Source organism: Monodon monoceros, unplaced genomic scaffold, assembly GCF_005190385.1.
Source record: "Monodon monoceros isolate NGI ecotype Baffin Bay Population unplaced genomic scaffold, NGI_Narwhal_1 Super_Scaffold_13, whole genome shotgun sequence".
NCBI lineage: Eukaryota > Metazoa > Chordata > Mammalia > Artiodactyla > Monodontidae > Monodon > Monodon monoceros.
In genome coordinates this window covers 77,011,445-77,029,546 of record NW_021703769.1, presented here as the reverse complement: position 1 = coordinate 77,029,546, position 18,102 = coordinate 77,011,445, and the positions used below count along the sequence as shown (strand labels likewise).

The following is an 18,102-nucleotide window of genomic DNA, read 5'->3' as shown; positions in this document are numbered from 1 at the left end:
CACAGACAATGCATGTCATGCTTGGGAACAACTAATCCATTGGCGAGTGGAGGGTGGGTGGCCTGGCAGCTGCTCCACCTGGGCCTCGGCCGGTGGCCCTGCCTGGGCTCTCAGTGGGGGACCAGACAGCTGGGAGCCAGCCCCACCTACACCCCCAGCACCGGCTGGAGGCCAGTCACCCACGTGAGAGGACAGGGGGGAGCAGAGGGGCCACCCACCGGTCACCCTGGCAGGCTGCAGACGCTCTGCACCCTCTGCCCACGAGCCCTCTGGTCCCAGGAAGGTGGGGAACATGCTGGCCGTTTTGTAAGTGGGGAAACTTGAGTCTCAGAGAGGTGAAGTGACTTGCTCTTTCATGCAAGGAGTAGCTTGGGACAGCGGGATTTGAATCCAGGGCTCTCCGACTCCAGGGGAGAGAGATGGTTGGGTAAGCCAGGCCCCCGGGCAACCAGGGAGTCCAGCCCCTCTCTCCTTACCCCTCTCTCCTCCATTCTAGGGGCTGGACTCCTTGGGGCATTTGGGCCAGGTGAGTCCACAGGAAGGAGGGCATGTAGCTGGTCATGCTACAGGGTGGCCCTGGGACCAGACAACTCTGGGGGAGCACGGGACGAGGGCAGATGGCCGCACAGGGGCTGCATGCCCCACTCCACGCACCCAGCCTCTTCTCACTTCCTGTTCGGTCCCCATCCTCTCCTCCCAGCCCCTCTGCGGTAAGGAAAGGCCCGAGCATGTCCGCTGCCCTGCTGGAGCTCAGGACACAGGCCTGGCTGGAGAGAAACCCCTGCCAGAGTTGGGGAGGGGCAGGGCCTGCAGCCCTGGGAAGTGGACCCAGACACACCCCACGCCCAGCTAGACCACACCACACCTGCCCGGAAGGGAGACTGGCCGGAGTCAGAGGCCCATCTTACAGAGGGGCTGGCTGGGTTTCAGACAGGCCAGCTCACAGAAGTAGGAAATGGGGTCGGGGGACCACACCCAGTGAAAGCTAGGTGGACTCTCCAGGGCTCAGCAGCCCTGCATGTTTGAGGTCGGTCCCCAGAGGGGCCGCCCCTGAGCTTGGAACCCTGGTGGCCAGGACTGGTGCTTGTGGGAGAGATTCTCACATAATTGGAAACAAACCCAGCACGGTTGTGAACTCCAACCTGATTGCCCATCGGTCCTGGCCAAAGCCGTGGAATGTCTCCTGGAGGGGGAAAAGGAGAGATTGAGCCCAGATGTGGGAAGGAGAGAGCCAGAGGGACCCATTCGGCTGTTCATAAACATTTTAGCATCTGTCTGCAGGCAGGGAGGCTCCCGGACTGCAGGGCAGGCTAGACGGATGGACAAAAGGGGCTCCAGATACAGGGGAGAGGGCGTGGCCTGAGGCAGGGGACCCCTGCGAGGAAGCCAGTGAGAGGCCCGGGGTGGGGCAGCTAACGTGGAAGCAGAGCAGGGCCTGGCCTGGGTGAGATCTTGCCGGCAGCTCGTGCTCAGCCCCAGCCTTCACAGAAAGCCCCTCTGGGTCCCTCGTTAGGTGGCGGGCCTTCTAAGGGAAGTGAGGTCTGGTCAGGGCGTGTTGTACGGAGTCAACACAGTCAGTCCACATGGCACATAGCTGTTGGTTGCTAAACAGCGGCTGCTACTTTATCAGATTGGCCCCTGAGTACTAAAGGTTTGAGTCCAGCTTAGGGCCCTGAGCGGCCACACGCCGACCACAGCATTGCCAGGGTCCTGCCCCTACTCCACGAGACCCTTTCCACCCTGAGCCCAGGAACGATGCCCCACACCAGCCCCTCACCTGGCTCTGTCTTCTTCTCCCTGGGGGCCGGAGGGCTCGTAGGCGCTGGCCTTGGGGCAGGTTAGTGTTGACACCAGGCAAGATGCCCCTCTGGGGGCCAGAGCATCTGCCCAGTATGGAGGGCAGTTGGGGGTACAAGGATGCAGACCGGGCCTGTCCTGGGCACTGTTGTAAGGGGTGGTGCTGAGACCGCTGTCCAGGGCACAAGGGAATCACAGCTGGGTCCTGGGTGCTGTTATAACCTAGTAACAAGAGCTGGAGGGAAGCAGCCCCAGGAGCCCAAAGGAGTCGCCCACCTCGGCGGGGCTTCAGGAAGGCTTTTTGGAGGAGGGAGGTGTGGAAGTTAGACCCCGAAAGATCCCTGCGGTTTGTCAGGCCGGGCGGAGCAGCCTGCCCCAAAGTGCCCACTGACACCGCACCCCGTCCTGGAAGCAGCAGTCACAGCTTTGCGTGGAGCAGAAGAGCCTTAAATGTACCTCGTGGGCAGCGCGGGCCGGGGAAGGGCTGTGGGCAGGACCTCACCCCGTCCTCCTCTCTGCAGGGCTTGGGGCCTTTCCTGCAGGGGCCTACCCAGGAGCTCTGGTGCCCGGCGGCCTGGCTGGCGCTGCTGCAGCCTATAAAGCCGCTGCCAAGGCCGGTGAGTGTTACCCTTTGGGACGTGCCATAAGCCCTCTGGCCTCCGCAGGCTCTCCACTTGGCAAAGAACCTTTCCTGAGGGGCAAGCAGACGGGAGCCTCAGCTCCATCTCCTGGGGGTGTGGGGAGGCAGCCAGCTGTGCCCGAGTCTCAGAGGTGGTGGCAGACCCAGACCTCAGCCCCGGGCCCTCCTGCCTGTGACTGTTCCTGGTGTGACCTCTCTCCTCTCCCACTCCTGGCTCTGTAGGTGCTGCGGGGCTTGGTGGGGTCGGTGGCTTAGGAGTGTCTGCAGGTATGGAGGCGAGACCTGGGTGGCCCCGGCGAAGGCCGTGGGGGTGGGGGGTGGGGGTGGAGCCCACTCTGTGGTGGCCCCTTCCCTACCAGGTGCAGTGGTACCTCAGCTCGGAGCAGGAGTTGGAGCAGCAGGGAAGCCCGGGAAGGTGCCAGGTCAGTGTGGATGGAGTCCCTGGGGGTGGAGGGCAGAGGTCAGGGAGGAGCAAGAGCTTCTAAGGCCCACAGGGCAGGAAGGACAGGGCCCGGCTGCAGCAGGGCAGGGGGCATAGCCAGGCCCAGAGCATGGTGCCGTGTCCCAGATAGGGGCGAGGGGCCCTGGTCTACCTCCCGGGCCCTTCTTCCAGGACCTTGGAGCAGACCTCAGAGACAGACTCTGTGGCAGCCACATTCAGGCGACAGATGGGGACGCTGAGGTTCAAAATAGGGAGTCGGCGCAGAAGGGCCCGCCCGTCACTGCGGAGCGGGGGGTGAGCCCGAGGTGGGCCGACTCCCCATCCGGTGTTTGTTCCTCTGCACCAAGCCCTTGAGGAAGTGACTTCAGGTTAAACAAAAGGCTGCCTGAGTCCACACAGCAGGGAGGGAACATCTGGAAGCTGTTAACCCAGAGGTGGGCTGGGCCGGCCATGTAAACAGGCTCCAGGAGATGGGACAAATCCACGCACAGAAGGGTTTGCAGATGACTTCCGGAACTTACAGGAGGAGGGCTGCAGCCACTGCATGTGTCCCTCGCCGTTCCCGCCGGGCACCCAGGTGGCTGGCTCGGGAGCCCCAGAGCTGCCACGGCAGGAAGGGCCTGGAGGGGCCCCTGGAGGCCAGGCTGCCACTCACTCTCCTTCTTTGGCCACAGGTGTGGGGCTCCCAGGTGTATACCCAGGTGGAGTGCTCCCAGGCGCAGGTGAGAGCAAGCAGGAGAAGGGGACCCTGTAGCAAGGAGAGCAGACCCTGGCAGCCTCCCCGGTGGCCCCCCACCTCTCCCGAAGCCGAGGCCACCAGAGACCTTGGGTCCTGACCGGCATTTTCTCCCTAAGCATCAAAGCTCAGGCTACAGGCACCAGATCTCTGGTTGTCTTTTCCCTACGAAGATCCACAAGCTTCCCCTGGCCCCCCAGCGCCCTGAGCCCAGGCCCAGACCCAGACGTCATCACAGCCTGCAGTGGGCCCCCCAAGGACAGACCAAGTCCCCAGTGTGGCCAGCTGTTTCCCAAAAGCCATAAGTCACCAGGGGCCCCACCCAGTGCATCCGCCCTGCAGGAGGCCCTCGGAGCTGCCCCCTCAACCTCCTTTCCCCACCAGGGCCCGGCCACCCCACCCAACATGTGACCTCTTGAATTCCCCCAAAAGCCCAGACTCGGGCTGCTCTGCGGGATTGGCTGGCAGAGTGTCCCTCCCTCGGCCCCTCCCTGCCACGGTGGCCCAGCCCCAGGGGAGACAGGAGAGGTGACAGCACTGGACACTGGCAAATGGAGTGTCACCCAGCCAGAGCAGATGACTGCTTTGTGTTTGCTTGTCAATCACATCCAGTGAGAGCCCCCCAAGGTCACAGGCCTCCCCGACCTGCAGGCTCTCCCCACTTCTGGCAGGCTTCTACCGTCTGCCTTCTCTGATGAGGGTGAGCAGGGCGGCGGGAAATTAGCTCCAGTTTAGAGACAGGCCAACAGAAACACAGACGCACATGGCTAGGAAATAGGATTAAAACTTCTGACCTTGGGTCAGATGGGGAAGAAAAGTCACTACCAAAGAGGCCCTCCCCCCACCCTGTGAGCCATGCCAGTAGCTGACAGTCAGTGCAGAAGGAGGCCAGCTGTGTCACTGACGGGTGTGGTGCCAGGCTGGACCTTCCAGGCCGGCCTTCCCACGCCCACTGCGAGCCCCCTCTTTGCCCCTTCAGGAGCTCGGTTCCCTGGTGTAGGGGTGCTCCCTGGGGTTCCCACTGGAGCAGGAGTCAAGCCCAAGGCCCCAGGTATGTTGCCAGCTGGGCTGGGGACCCATGGTGGGAGTCTCCATTCCCCCTCAGTCCCCTCCGTCCTGGGGTGAGGGGCGGGGACCCCGGGCTCAGCTGGCTGAGATGGGCGGCACATCCCTCGGAGTCCCCGAGTGTGTGCGAGGCAGCATGAGCTGGGAGGCCTGGGCAGAACGGCCACGGCTCGGGTCAGCCTGCCCCTCAGCACTGCCACTGGCGCGTAGGCCCTGTGCCCGTGGTGGCAGGGCTGCAGTGATGGCTCCTTGTCACTGCAGGTGGAGGCGGAGCTTTTGCTGGAATCCCAGGTAAGGCAAGGCCGGGTCCAATGAGGGTGGGCAGGCCAACGGGTCTGCCATCCGGGCAGGAGATCCTCCCCTGGGAGGGGCTGGGCGTACCTACTGCTCCAGGCCTCGGACTGGCTTCAGCACAAAGTGACGTCAATCACAGGCCTGCTTCCCCCGTCCCCACCCTCTGTCTGGGAGCCCAAATGAGCCCAGAAAGCCCAGCAGTCTGTGCCAGATGCCACAAGGGCTACAGGCCCTGAGTGTGGCCCAAGCCCCAGGAGGGAGAGTGTCCGGCATCTTCCAGAAGGAAGTGGCTCATCATTGCGGGTTGCTCTGCTGGCCGATGAGAAAGAGGCAGGAAGGCCCTCTAGGCACTAGGATGGTTTCCGGATTCCGGATGCCACGGGAGCTCATTCTGTCTGAGCAGAAGGTGGAGCGTGAGGCTGGGGGCTTTGCAGGGGCTGCTGGCTCGAGTGACTGGGACCTCATTTTGCTCTCCTTGTTCCCACAGGAGTTGGACCCTTTGCAGGTCAGCAGCCTGGAGTCCCTCTGGGGTACCCCATCAAGGCACCCAAGCTGCCAGGTAAGGCAGAAGGAGGATTCGAGAGACACCACTCGCTGGGCCTCCCTACTGGGAAGCCAGCTTGAGAGGGGACTTGTTTGGCCACCTGTGTCTTGGGGTGGACGAGGGTAGACAGGAAACCTGGTATTAAAGCCCATTTCTGGTCGCCAGCAAAGGGAAGCAGGGGGAAGCCATCCTGCAAGTGTTGGTCTCACTCCCATGCACACACATGCACAAGTGTGCACACACGTGCACACACATGCACACACATGGACAAGTGTGCGCACACACGCACACACATGCGCAAGTGTGCACACACGTGCACAAGTGTGCACACACATGCACACACATGCACAGAGACCCATAGCCCTGATGGGAAACTGCTTGTGTTGATGGTAAGAAACACCATTCACTGGAAAGACTCCTCTGATGTCGACCCACCTCCACCCCAGCAATCAGCTCACATGATGAGCTGTTTCCTGATGGGGAGGAGAGTAAGGAAGATACGCAGACTCTGGGGCCATGGCAGGGCCTGGGTTGGTAGAAGAACGGGTGTCCCATCATGCCCTGGGGCAGGGGTGTCCTCTCCCTCCTCCACCAAGGCCTCTGCTCTCCAGAGAGCCTCTGAGAGCAGCTCACAGCCCTGGTGGAGGCGGCGCAGTCTTGGGCTTCAGTACCTGTGGGAATAGGTCTGTCTACCCAGGTAGTGGGGGCCCAGTGAGGCATGGGGCCGCCATGGGGCAGCCCCTGATCCCACACTCCATCTCCTCAGGTGGCTACGGACTGCCCTACAGCACTGGGAAACTGCCCTTTGGTAAGGCCCTCTTAGACTGGCGGGCTTCTGGCTCTCTCCAGCTGCAGGGTTCTGGCAAGGGAGCTGTGGCCCCAGCTCAGGGCTAAGAGAGCACCAGCTGGAGGGAGGGGGGTGTGGAGTCTTGGAATGGGAGTCCCCGAAGGAGGGGACATGGAACTTGGACTCAGAGAGCCTCGCTCTCAATCCTGGCCCTCGCATTTATCACCAGGTCTTGGGAGAACCAGTTTCTTCTCTGAGCCTCAGTGTCTTTGTCTGTAAAATGGGAATAACCATGCCATACACATTTGTATTTAACTCTGGCTGGGTGGGAGACAGGTGGAGACTCTGGGTGGCCTGGCCCTTGAAGGGCAGGGGAGGAGGGGGCAACCACAGTGAGGTCCACGTGGATGCCCAGAGCCTCTCGTTTCGCAGGCTATGGGCCTGGAGGAGTAGCTGGTGCCGCAGGCAAGGCCGGGTACCCGACGGGGACAGGTAAGGAGAGCCTCACCCCACTGCCAGCCAAAGGGGGCACTAATTACCGAGCCTCCATAAAGCAGGCCAGCCCGCCCTACATCCAGACCCCGGTCTGAGCCTGGAGAAGGATCCTCAACCTCTGCATGCTATGAAACCCCACATCCACACCCAGATGTGAACCAGTTGGTTTTCTTTTTTTTTTTTTTTTAATAAATCTATTTATTTATTTATTTTTGGCTGTGTCGGGTCTCTGTTGCTGTGCACGGCTTTCTCTAATTGCGGCGAGCGGGGGCTACTCTTCATTGCAGTGCGAGGGCTTCTCATTGCGGTGGCTTCTCTTGTTGTGGAGCACAGGCTCTAGGTGTGCGGGCTTCAGTAGTTGTGGCACGTAGCCTCAGCAGTTGTGGTGCATGGGCTTAGCTGCTCTGCGGCATGTGGGATCCTCCTGGACCAGGGCTTGAACCCGTGTCTCCTGCATTGGCAGGCGGATTCTTAACCACTGTGCCACCAGGGAAGCCCTGAACCAGTTGGTTTTCTTGGGGCTGGAATAGGTGGACTCTGGAGATGCAGGGGCACATTTTCCAGAGTCTCTCTCCTTCCTCTCCCCCAGGGGTTGGCGCACAGGCAGCAGCAGCAGCAGCAGCTAAAGCAGCAGCAAAGCTTGGTGAGTACGCCTGGAGTCCCTGCCTGCTAGCTGCCAGCCCCCCAGCCTCTCCATCCCTATTACCACGGAGAGCCTTCCTCACAGATAACTAACTAAGGGGGCCCCTCCCCACTCCACCCCCATTTATCCAACTTTTGCAGCGCCACCCGTTCCTCTCTTCTTCCATGCATCCATTCATTCATTCTTTTTTCCATCCATCCATTCACTCCACCCTCCAATCCTCCATTCCTCCATCCCTCCATCCATCTCTCCATCCAACCACCCATCCCTCCATCCATCCATTCATCCATCCCTCCCTCCTTCTGTCCCTCCCTCCATCCATCCATCCTTCCATCCATCTATCCACACATTTATCTCTCCATCCATCCATCTACCCATCCATCCATTCATCCATCCCTCCCTCCCTCCATCCATCCATTTCAGAGACCGGGGACAGATAAGAGCTCTGCTGGAGAATGTTGGCACTGCTGCGGGAGTCAAGAGGGAGACGTTGTTTCTACCTGGGGATAATCAGGAAGCGTTCTCAGAGAGAATATTTGATTCAGGCCTTAAAATATAGGTGGAGTTTGCCATGTGGTTAAAATAGGAGGGAATGGGTAAAAGTGTGGTTAGAATGATAATTTTAGGTGGTACCTATATGAGCATTTAAACAATTTAATAGTTTAATATCAATTTAATATGTACTATAAAACTTTTAACTAGCTCCTCAAGCCCATGATCCCTTGGTTAGTAGATGTGGTATGGCCTTCTCTATGCCCACGTGGGAAGCAAAGTGGGCATCTGTCCCCCTGTCCCAGGTGATTCCCCAGTTCAGAGTCAGATCATGGGTGGTGAAGTCTTCACCTCTACCCCAATCCCAGGGGAGCCCTTCCTGTAGCCTGTAGCACTGAGCTGGAGGCCTGCCCCACGGAGGCCCCACAAGCCCTCCCTCCAAGCCCCCAAGGCTGGAGGGGATGGCTGGAATGTGGGAGCAGGAGAGTGGGACAGCAAGGGGCTGCCAGAGCTAGGCAGCCAGGCGCTTGGATTACAAACTTGGCCGCGTCTTCGGAACACAGGGAGAGGAAGTCTTGAACATTCTTGCAGGGGCCCCCCTGGCCCGGGGAGCGGCCGCTTGTGGTTTCTCAGTATGTGGCAGTGATTAGAATGGGATTTGTCTGAAAACATACAAGTCCCTTAATGAGGGTGTTGAAATGGACACTTTGGGGGTGAGTCAAGGAACAGTGGGGTGGGGGCCTTCCCAAGCCGGCCCAGCTGGAGACGCCTGGGCCTCATTCCCAGAGGAGATTGTGCTGTGAAAAACACCAGCATCCAAGTAGCCTCCTGCCTGGCTTCGGGAGGGGCCCCTGGGAGCCACATTTGCACTATCCCCCTCCTAACAGGTGCCGGAGGAGCCGGAGTTCTCCCAGGTGGTGGCATTCCTGGCGGGCCCGGCGTGATTCCTGGCATCGGAGGCATCGCAGGTCGTGTCCATTCCAGCAGGGTGTGGAGGGTGTCCTTGAGAATGCTGTAGGGGAAGGGCCTCACCTTCTGTGGCTCTTTCTCCAGGGGTCGGGGCTCCAGATGCCGCTGCCGCTGCCGCTAAGGCAGCCAAATATGGTGAGTGTCCCCACAGGGGGCAGGACCAGGGCTCCGGCCAGCCCTGGCCTCTGCATGGGCCTTGGAGACCCTAGTCCTATAAGGCTGGATGGACTTGGCCTTTGTCCATCTGGGGCACCGTCCCTCGCCAGGCATCACCGTCATGCCTCCTTGCTTCTGCCCGTTCTGGCCACTCTGCCTGGGAGACTCTCGCCAGTGCTCTCCACTGACTGACTCAGCAGAGGGCGGGGACCCTGTGGAGCATCTGTCTCCTCCCACTTTACCCCCAGGGCCAGCCAGAGCTGCTTCGCCAACTGCCTGGGTGCCCAGTGGAGCGTTCTGACTCTGCTTTAGAGCTAGATCGCGCTCTTCCCAACCATAGATCCAAACCCTTAGAGCTCTGTCGGGGTTCCCTCACTTCCCTCCCCTTCTCTCGGGTGACTTGGATCCATGCAGATGCAATGCCCGCTCACCTGGGATCCTGCACTCAGGACCTGCCACTCCCATAGTTCCCCAGAGTCGTGCCCCTGGAGGCCCTCTGAGGTTCCCACAGGGTCCAGGCCAGGGGAACAATCCTTTCCTGCCACAGGAGCTGCTGGAGGCTTAGTGCCTGGTGGGCCAGGCTTTGGCCCAGGAGCAGTCGGCATCCCAGGAGTTGGAGTCCCAGGTGTTGGGGTCCCAGGTGTTGGAGTCCCTGGTGTTGGAGTCCCAGGTGTTGGAGTCCCTGGTGTTGGAGTCCCAGGTGTTGGGGTCCCAGGTGTTGGAGTCCCAGGTATTGGGGGCCCGGGCATCATGGGTAGACCAGGTGAGCTTGGCTCTGTGTGTGTGTGTGTGTGTGTGTGTGTGTGTGTGTGTGTAAGAGAGAGATGTTGAAATTATTGCCAAGACTTCTGTATTCTCCCTGACACCTCCCCACCCTATCCTCTTCTCTCCACACCGTTGGTCATCTTCTCTCCCTTGGGATATAACCACCTCCTAATTAACTACGGCCAGCATCATCTTGAATTCACCTTTTGGCTGTCAGTGTGCTCCTGGGGGCAGGAGCCATGTCTTTTTCATCTCTGTGTTCCCAGCCCTTAGCTGAATATGTGCTCAGTAAATGGTGGATAGATGGGTGGGTAGGTAGATGGGTGGATAGATGGATGGGGGCGTGGATGGGCAGAGGGACAGCTAGAGAGGTAGGTGAATGGCCATGGGGATGAGCAGGCAAATTGATGGATGAGAGAGTGGGTGGTGGGTGGATGAAGGGACAGATACAAGGATGGGTGGTTACATGGATGGATAAATAGATATAGGTAAAATGGTGGATGGTGAGATAAATGGGTAAATGGAAAGAGAGATGAATATGCAGGTGGGGGACAAGATAAGTTGTTAGAAGGATGGATGGATGGATGGATGGATGGATGGATGGATGGATAAGTACGTGGGTTAATGAGCAGATGAATGGGTGGGTAGAAGGCAAACACAAAATGGATGGGGAACTTCCCTGGCAGTCCAGTGGTTAAGACTCTACGCTCCCAATGCAGGGGGTGAGGGTTTGATCCCTGGTCGGGGAACAAAGATCCCACGTGCCGCCGCGAAAAAAAGAAAATCAAAATGGTTGGTTGGTTAGATATTTAGATGAATGGATAGATAGACAGATGGATGGATAAATGCATGTGTGGGTGGACAGAGAGATAAGTGGTTGAGTGGGTAGATTGAGGTCCAAAGATAGACAAATGGGCAGCCATATGGGAAGGTCAGCAGATAGATGAATGGGTGGCTGGTTAGACAGATAGACAGATGGCTTGATGGAGATATGTATGGGTAAATGGATGGACAACTCTGTGTTGGCTCAACAGATAGAAAGAAGATGGACTGAAAGACAGATGGGTGGACAGAGGGATATATATAGCGCATCTCTGCTCCATTCTGTCCTGAGCATTTGTGTTTCCCTTGATCTCTCCAGGGGCTGTGCCACCAGCTGCAGCTGCTAAAGCAGCAGCCAAAGCGGCCAAATTCGGTGAGTCCTGTGCTGACAGCTCCGCCCCACCCTATTCTGGCCTTTACTTGCCAGAACTAAAGGACCGTCATCTTCTAGTCCCCGTTGTACAGCCCAGAGAAGGGGAGTGACTTGCCCAGGGTCACACAGCAAGTCACTGGCAGAGCTGGGACTTGGCCCTGTTGGGCCCCAGGACCATGTCTCCCCCAGTTGTCTCCCACCGTGAGGCCAAGGGACTGGGTGATAGGAGAGTCCCAGTACGGCATTCCCAGTGGAGACAGTGTCCCTGACCCGCCCTGCTCTGGCCAGGACCCTCTCAGAGGAGCCCAAGCCTGGCTGGGGATAGGGGACCTGTGCGCAGTCTTTCCATCTTCAACAAAGAGGCCCTTCCCCAAGCGCTCAGAGAAGAGAGGGGCTGGAGACACACTGCGGGGTGTCAGTAGGGAGGAAATTGGTGGGGGACCCAGGTATCCCATGGTTTCCTGTCCTTCATGGACCAGACTTGGGGGAAGCTCGCATCCTCTTCTCCAGTCCAGCATGTCCCCCAGAGCCCTTCCCAGCCTCTCTCATTGAGATCATTTTCCACTTGCGTCTCTTCTCTCTGCAGGGGCCAGAGGCGGAGTGGGAGTTGGAGGTATTCCCACTTACGGCGTTGGTGCTGCGGGCTTTCCTGGCTACGGTGTCGGAGTCGGAGGTGTTCCTGGGGCTGGCCTTTCCCGTGAGCCTTAGTTCCATGCAGGGGAAACAGGGATGGGGCAGGGGCTTGGGGGATGGGGTGGGGGAGGGTAGACTGGGCTTTGCCACCGAGCTCAGGGACGAGTTGGGGGAGAGCACAGGGAGGGTCTCCAGTGCCTTCGGGGCAGGAGCGCTGTCAGCACAGTCTGGCTGAGAGCCAGCAAGGTTTCTGAGTCTCTTTCTTTCTCGGCTCCTCTTAGCTGCAGCCCAGGCAGCGGCCGCCAAGGCAGCCAAGATCGGTAAGTGCCCCAGCCCTGCCTGTCCTCACGCCCAGGGCCATGCCCTCCCTCCTCCCCACCGCAGCCCTGCTCTCCTGCAGGGCCCAGGCTCAAAGCTCAGAGCAATTCTCCAACACGAGGGCAGAGCAACGTCACACTAGGGCCTCCAGGGCTGAAATGGCCTGGGTCAAGGTCGGAAGCCCCTGGGCCCATCCTCCAAAGCCACAGTGAAGTTTTCTGCGCTTTTCAATTGCGCACCATTAGGATCATTGGTACCTGGCTTATCACCCCCAGACCAGCGCGTTAAAGGTGCCCGTCCATACACAACCACGGTGCCATTATGCAACCCCTACCTCCACCCTCTGCTCCCCCAAGAAGGGGGCACTTCAAGGGCAGAGCTGGATGCTCTTCACCCCTCCAGGTGCTGCAGGAGCAGGAGCCCTGGGAGGGCTGGTGCCTGGTGCCGGAAAAATACCAGGTGTGCCAGGCGCTGAAGGGGTACCAGGTGAGCTGTGTCCCCAACCCAGACATGGGTTTGGCTTATCTCGTGGAAGGGACCCTGGAGGTGGCCTATGTAAAGTGTACCATTTTACAGATGACAAGACTGAGCCCAGAGACAAGGGTAGAGACAAAGCAATTTCCCTTAGTTTGGAGGGAAGAGCCCCCATGGGATTCCAGATTGCTGAGTGAACCCGGCAATTCCCCTACCCGCCCCGGGGACGCTCAGGATGTCAGCCCAATAGGCAGTGGAACTCTGCTTTACCAGGGTTGGGGGGCCTCATTCACCCCTCACGGGGCCTGTCTGGTTTCTGATCAGGTGGGAGGGCCTGTGTCAGCCTTTGTTTCCCCAGCACTCTTTCTCCAAGGGGAAGAGATTAAGAATTACAATGAGATTAATTTACAGCCTTCCTTGACTGTTTTTTTCCCACCAGAAGATTTCTCTTCTGCATTTCCTCTTCTTTCTGGGAGGAAATTCCCCTTTTGAGTTTCCCCCCAAGAAATGTGGTGCTTCCTCTAACAGTTTTGGATACAGGCGTGATTAGGATTTTTAAAAACTAACATCACCTTCAGCAGAAAGCTCCAGAAATCTTTTAGACTGAGGTTTGGGAGAGACAGCTTCGGGCTGCCCTCCACCATGGGCAGAGCTAGAAGGCCACAGTCTCAGAGCTGCTTCTCAGGGAAGGGACGTGTCCAGGGCGGCCGGTGGGCCATCTGAGAGCGGGCCTGCCTCACGCTGGGTTTCCTGGGTGAGGGGACAGTTCCCTAGGGGTGGTCTCTGAGAAGCCTTTCCACCGTGGAGGGTGGGTAAGAGGGGGAAGGGATGCTGGGGACCACTCCTCACTCTTCACATCTCCAGGGGCAGGGATCCAGGCAGCTGCAGCCGCCAAAGCAGCCGCCAAAGCAGCCCCGTTCGGTAGGTGAGCCCCCTGCCAGTCCTGTCTTCGACCCTCAGCCTAGAGCACTGCTCTCTCGTGTCCCTGCTTTGGGGTTTGGCAGACCCCCCTCCTTAGGTTGTCATGTTCTGGGCGTGGGCCTCCCTCACAGCTTTTGGCCCATCTGACCACTCTGAGGGGTGTGGATGAAGTTTCTGATTAGGAAGGCAAAGTGAGAACAGGTGCTGGCGAGCCCTCCAGAACACACCCCCTACCCTTCCCAAAGCCACTGCTGCCTCCCAGTCCAGCTGGGGCCTTGCCCTGCTTCTGGAACAAATGCTGGGCTCCTCTGGGCTCCCACCCACCCCAAGGGACAGCCATGTTCTTGCTCCCTGACAAGGTTCTCCATGTCCTGCTTCATCTGAGGGCCACCCTGGCAGCCCCAGGTTCCCATACCTTCCTGAGCATGGCATAGCAAAACAGCTCACTTTAGAGCCAGAGAAATCTTAACTTCAGGTCTGCTGACCCCCAAACTCACATATGACAAACAACCCTTTTTTGTAAAACTATCATTTGCTGAGGTAATCATTACACCAGCCTTATGAAATTGGTACCCTTATGCCCATTTCACAGATGTGGAAACTGAGGCTCCAAGAGCCTAAGAGACTTGCCCATAGTCACACAGCTAAATGGTGGCTGAGCTGAGTTTGGAAGCCAGTCCTGCCTGTCTTGCAGAGCTCCCCTTACTACATAAGTCTGCCTCCATCACCCTCAGGAGTCTCAAAGGGGCCCTTGTAACTCCAAAGTTTAAGAACTCCTGATCCTGCCCAGACCTCATATTAGGGATGAAGAAGCTGAGGCCCATCAAAGGAAAGTAACTTGTCCAAGGTCACACAGCAAGTCTGTGCCCAGCTAAGAACCCAGGGCTCCTGACCTCCAGCCCGCTGCTCCTTCCATTAGCTCCTGCCCTCCTTGATCAGTACTTGGTTAAGGATGAGCTCTTCTCTGTCTTGCAGGGTTAGTCCCGGGTGTCGGTGTGGGTCCCGGTGTCGGTCTGGGTCCCGGAGTCGGCGTGGGTCCCGGTGTTGGCATTGGCCCCGGTGGTGTCATAGGTAAGCAGTGTGAGCAAGTGGGCCTGAGGGGCCTCTGAATGCTCCATGGGTGCCGTCCTTGAACCCCCTCTCTCTCCTCCCAGGAGCAGGGGCCCCAGCTGCAGCCAAATCCGCTGCTAAGGCGGCCGCCAAAGCCCAGTTCAGTGAGTGCCCTGCCTGCCTTCTCTCCTCACCCCACAAGCCCAGGCCTGGCCCGGCGTGATCTAAGCCTAAACTGGACCCCAGGACATGCCATATCTCAGGCCTGCCCTGCAGCCTCGTGAGGCTCCCAAGGCGGCAGACAGAGGGATTGGAAGTGCAGATTTGGCCTGAGGGAGACATGGGTTCGAGTCGTGAGCCACACACTAGCTGAGTGACCTCTGAGTTTCCTGTCCTCCCGTGTGGGTACCGATGGCACCTGTCACAGAGGCTTGTTAGGAGAATCAAATGAGTTCATCCAAAAGGGAGGAACAGGAGGTTAGGCTGAAAAGGGCAGTGGTGTCCAGAGTGTGTATCCCTGAATGCCAGCCTGGGGAAGGGCTGGACTTGGTGGTCAATGAGAGTTTTAGGAAGACCATTCTTGTGGCAGCGTAGAGGGCAGATTAAGGGGGTCTGGGCCCCTTCCTTGGGGTCTGACTCAGCTCCCTGAGCCGGACACCCCCAAAAGGGCCTGTTCCCTGCCTGCTGCCGCCACCCCACTCCCCATCTCCCCCAGGGGCCGCCGCTGGGCTTCCTGCCGGCGTTCCCGGATTTGGAGCCGGTGTTGGAGTTCCTGGACTTGGAGTTGGTGTTGGTGTTCCTGGATTTGGGGCAGGTGCAGGTGAGGGGCCTTCTAGGGGCTGAACAGAAACGCCCCTGACCTCAGAGGAGGGAGACCTCTCCTCCCAGCATGCCCCCTCCACTCAGAGATGTGCAATAAATTCCCCGTTATGTTCCCCTGAGCAGTTAGAGACAGCTGGGGTAACAGATGCGGGCAGGCCAGGCAAAAGGTCCTCTTCTGCCAGATTTCAGAGTTTCTGTCTCCTCAGTGGAAGGGTACCAGGGCTCCAAACTGAGAAGAAGCCCACCACCCAAGGAAGGAGGCTGGAGGTCCCTGGGGTCAGTGGTGTGTGTGGGCTAGCCTGGCTCCCCTTCAGCAGTGTGCTGTGGCAAGGGGGCCACTAGGAACTCTAGCTCTTCGTCTGCTAGTTACTGAGCCTGCTCTGTGTCCACCCTCAGGCAAACCATGCCGGGCCTAGAGGAGACGGGAGGGGACAGATGGAAGGAGGAGGCACAGTTCAGCCCTCAAGCACCCACAGACCAGACTGGTAGAGGCACAGTTAGACACTGAAGCTCTGTACTTGGCTGGGTGAGCTCCTGGCTGCAGAGCCACAGCTTCAGGGCTTTGAGAGAAGCAAAGAAGGCTGAGGAAGTCAAGGAGGGCTCCCTGGAAGAAGCAGAATCCCCAGGCACAGAGCTCAGCTGCTGACCACCCCACTTTTCCTTTTGCCCTTTTCCGCAGTACCCGGAGCCCTGCCCGCAGCTAAAGCTGCCAAGTATGGTGAGTGCACCCCACACACCATCCCTGACAGCACCTGGTCACCCGGCTCCCCTCTGCCTGGGCCAGGGCCCAATGCCTGGAGCCTACAGCACAGGGCTGGGATGGTCAGGATGGAAAAAGGCAGTTTCTAGGAAGCATCAGTGATGGTTCAGCAGACTCTGGCTCCTGCCCACTAAATGCCTAGCGTGCCTCCAGCCCCGGGACAACCAAAACCGCCCTTCACAGTTCCAGCCCCCCTGGGGGCAGTTTCACTTTGGTGAGGACCATGGTCCCTAAGACCCCTCAGGCCCTGACCATTTCATGGGGCCCAAGGCCAGGGAGGGGCCAGGGCTGCTGTCCCAGCAAAGCCAGGACTCCTCATCTGGGCCCCTGCCTCCCTGTCAGCATGACTGCGCCCGCCACGAGCCACGAGGACGTGGCAGACCTGCCCTCCCCCCACACTTGGCATTCGGGCAGCCCTGCCTGGCCAAATCCACACTGTCTATGTCCCCCTGCATTCCCGGCCTCCTGGGATCTGGGCTGGGGCCTCTGCCAGGGAACTGCCAACCAGGCCTGGCTGGTCCACGTGGGGCCAGTTTCCACCTCGGAAAATCCCAGCTTCCTCAGCCCCCGCCCACGGCGGGCCTGATGACCCACAGGCCCCTCTCCTGTTCCTCGCTGGCGGCTCTGCTGGCCTGAGATCGTCAGCCATTGCCAGGGAAACAGAGCAGTTAAGGCCTCTGGCTCCGAAGTCATTTCCTGCCCATGAAACCGTGAACACATTGCTTAACCACTGCTGTGCCTCAGTTTTCTCATCTGCGAAATGGGGCTAATAGTGCCTACGTTTCCTGCTGCCCGGAGCAGTCTGATAAGTGTGACACACGGACCATGAGTGTCCCCCTAAAGCGCTAGCTATAACTCTTGCTGCTGCTGCTACGGGCAGCTCTGTACTGGACAGTGGTTCACACTCAGAGGTCCTTTCACTATCCAAACACCTATAGGTGAGCAGGAGTAAGGATCATCTCCTTTATAAAGATGCAACTCTGCGGCTCAGAGAGGTGACAGCTATGATGAGCGGAGAAAACAGATTCAAACCCAGGGCTGTCAGGACCTGAGACTAGTCTTCCACCCTTGGCAGCCTGTGGCCACAGCCACCACTGTGACCACCTGCAGCTCCCAGCACCAGCCCGGGAGGAAGGAGAGGAGACAGGCAGGCTGAGGCTCAAGGGGTGTGCCCTTGCCCGATGCGTCAGGGCAGAACCGGACCTCAGGCCCGGGTGTCTGGTTATGGATTTCTGTCCAATACTCCTTCCACTAGGTCACGTGGCCGCAGCCACCTGTCTACTTGCCTAGTAGCCCTGGGGCCGGGAGACCCCGTCCTTCAGAAAGGGGAGGATTGACTTTTTGTCCTCTCTGCACAGGAGCAGCAGGGGTCGGGGCCCTTGGAGAGCTTGGAGATCTTGGTGGAGTCGGTGTCCCGGGTGGTGTGGCAGGTGAGTTGAAACCCCAGGACAGGCTGGGCTTGGAGGGAGACTGACCCATGGAGAGTCCCTCCCTGAGCCCCCTCTGTGTCCCCAGGAGCCGGACTCGATGCTGTGGCTGCTGCCGCCAAAGCTGCTGCCAAAGCCGCCCAATTTGGTGAGCACAGGCTTGGGGGGTGGCTGCCGCCAGGCTTCTAGGATTTGACGGGAGGGGAGGGGTTCTGACCACGCACCACGGAGCGCATATTCCCTGACCTGTCCCTGAGGCCCTCAGGGGCATTGTCTCCCAGGGCCCCAGCCCACCTCCTGGCCCCACTAACCCTCCAAGGCCCTGGGGGCTCAGGCTCCACCTGGGTCCTGGGATGATCTCCCCACCCCCCACCCCCACCTCCTCCTGCACCCCACCGCGGACAGACCAGCTGCTGTCACTTGCAGGGATTAATGCACAGCTCTCTCCTCAGGGTTGGGGGGAGTCGGTGGGCTCGGAGTCGGAGGACTTGGAGTTGGAGGGCTTGGAGTTGTCCCAGGGGCCGGGGGCCTTGGAGGTAAGGGGTACTCTGGAATCAGTGAGTGCGTGGCCGCCCCCTTCTCTGGGCTCCTGCAGTATTTGCAGGGGCCTGAGCAGGCTTAGCGAGGGCTGCCCCTTGCAGTTGGGTGTCCCAGTACTCTCCCTCTCTTTCAATTCA

At 59.1% G+C, this 18,102-nt stretch overlaps 1 protein-coding gene across 5 annotated transcripts in view; it reads left to right on the top strand.

Annotated features, from left to right (window-relative positions):
- ELN (elastin) overlaps window positions 1-18,102 on the top strand; it is a 31,726-nt gene that overhangs the window by 10,000 nt on the left and 3,624 nt on the right. For 3 of the 5 annotated variants that reach the window (XM_029220421.1, XM_029220422.1, XM_029220419.1), the window contains exons 5-30: window positions 497-526; window positions 2,319-2,414; window positions 2,660-2,704; window positions 2,797-2,859; window positions 3,554-3,601; window positions 4,595-4,666; window positions 4,942-4,971; window positions 5,462-5,533; window positions 6,285-6,326; window positions 6,738-6,797; window positions 7,390-7,443; window positions 8,823-8,903; window positions 8,989-9,039; window positions 9,608-9,790; window positions 10,967-11,020; window positions 11,607-11,717; window positions 11,935-11,973; window positions 12,374-12,457; window positions 13,310-13,366; window positions 14,342-14,437; window positions 14,521-14,580; window positions 15,132-15,236; window positions 15,918-15,956; window positions 17,357-17,428; window positions 17,514-17,573; window positions 17,878-17,961. In XM_029220421.1, the coding sequence (XP_029076254.1) occupies window positions 497-526; window positions 2,319-2,414; window positions 2,660-2,704; window positions 2,797-2,859; window positions 3,554-3,601; window positions 4,595-4,666; window positions 4,942-4,971; window positions 5,462-5,533; window positions 6,285-6,326; window positions 6,738-6,797; window positions 7,390-7,443; window positions 8,823-8,903; window positions 8,989-9,039; window positions 9,608-9,790; window positions 10,967-11,020; window positions 11,607-11,717; window positions 11,935-11,973; window positions 12,374-12,457; window positions 13,310-13,366; window positions 14,342-14,437; window positions 14,521-14,580; window positions 15,132-15,236; window positions 15,918-15,956; window positions 17,357-17,428; window positions 17,514-17,573; window positions 17,878-17,961 (1,788 nt within the window). The remainder of the gene's footprint in view (window positions 1-496; window positions 527-2,318; window positions 2,415-2,659; window positions 2,705-2,796; window positions 2,860-3,553; window positions 3,602-4,594; window positions 4,667-4,941; window positions 4,972-5,461; window positions 5,534-6,284; window positions 6,327-6,737; window positions 6,798-7,389; window positions 7,444-8,822; window positions 8,904-8,988; window positions 9,040-9,607; window positions 9,791-10,966; window positions 11,021-11,606; window positions 11,718-11,934; window positions 11,974-12,373; window positions 12,458-13,309; window positions 13,367-14,341; window positions 14,438-14,520; window positions 14,581-15,131; window positions 15,237-15,917; window positions 15,957-17,356; window positions 17,429-17,513; window positions 17,574-17,877; window positions 17,962-18,102) is intronic. The other 2 variants (XM_029220423.1, XM_029220420.1) reach the window with 2 other exon arrangements.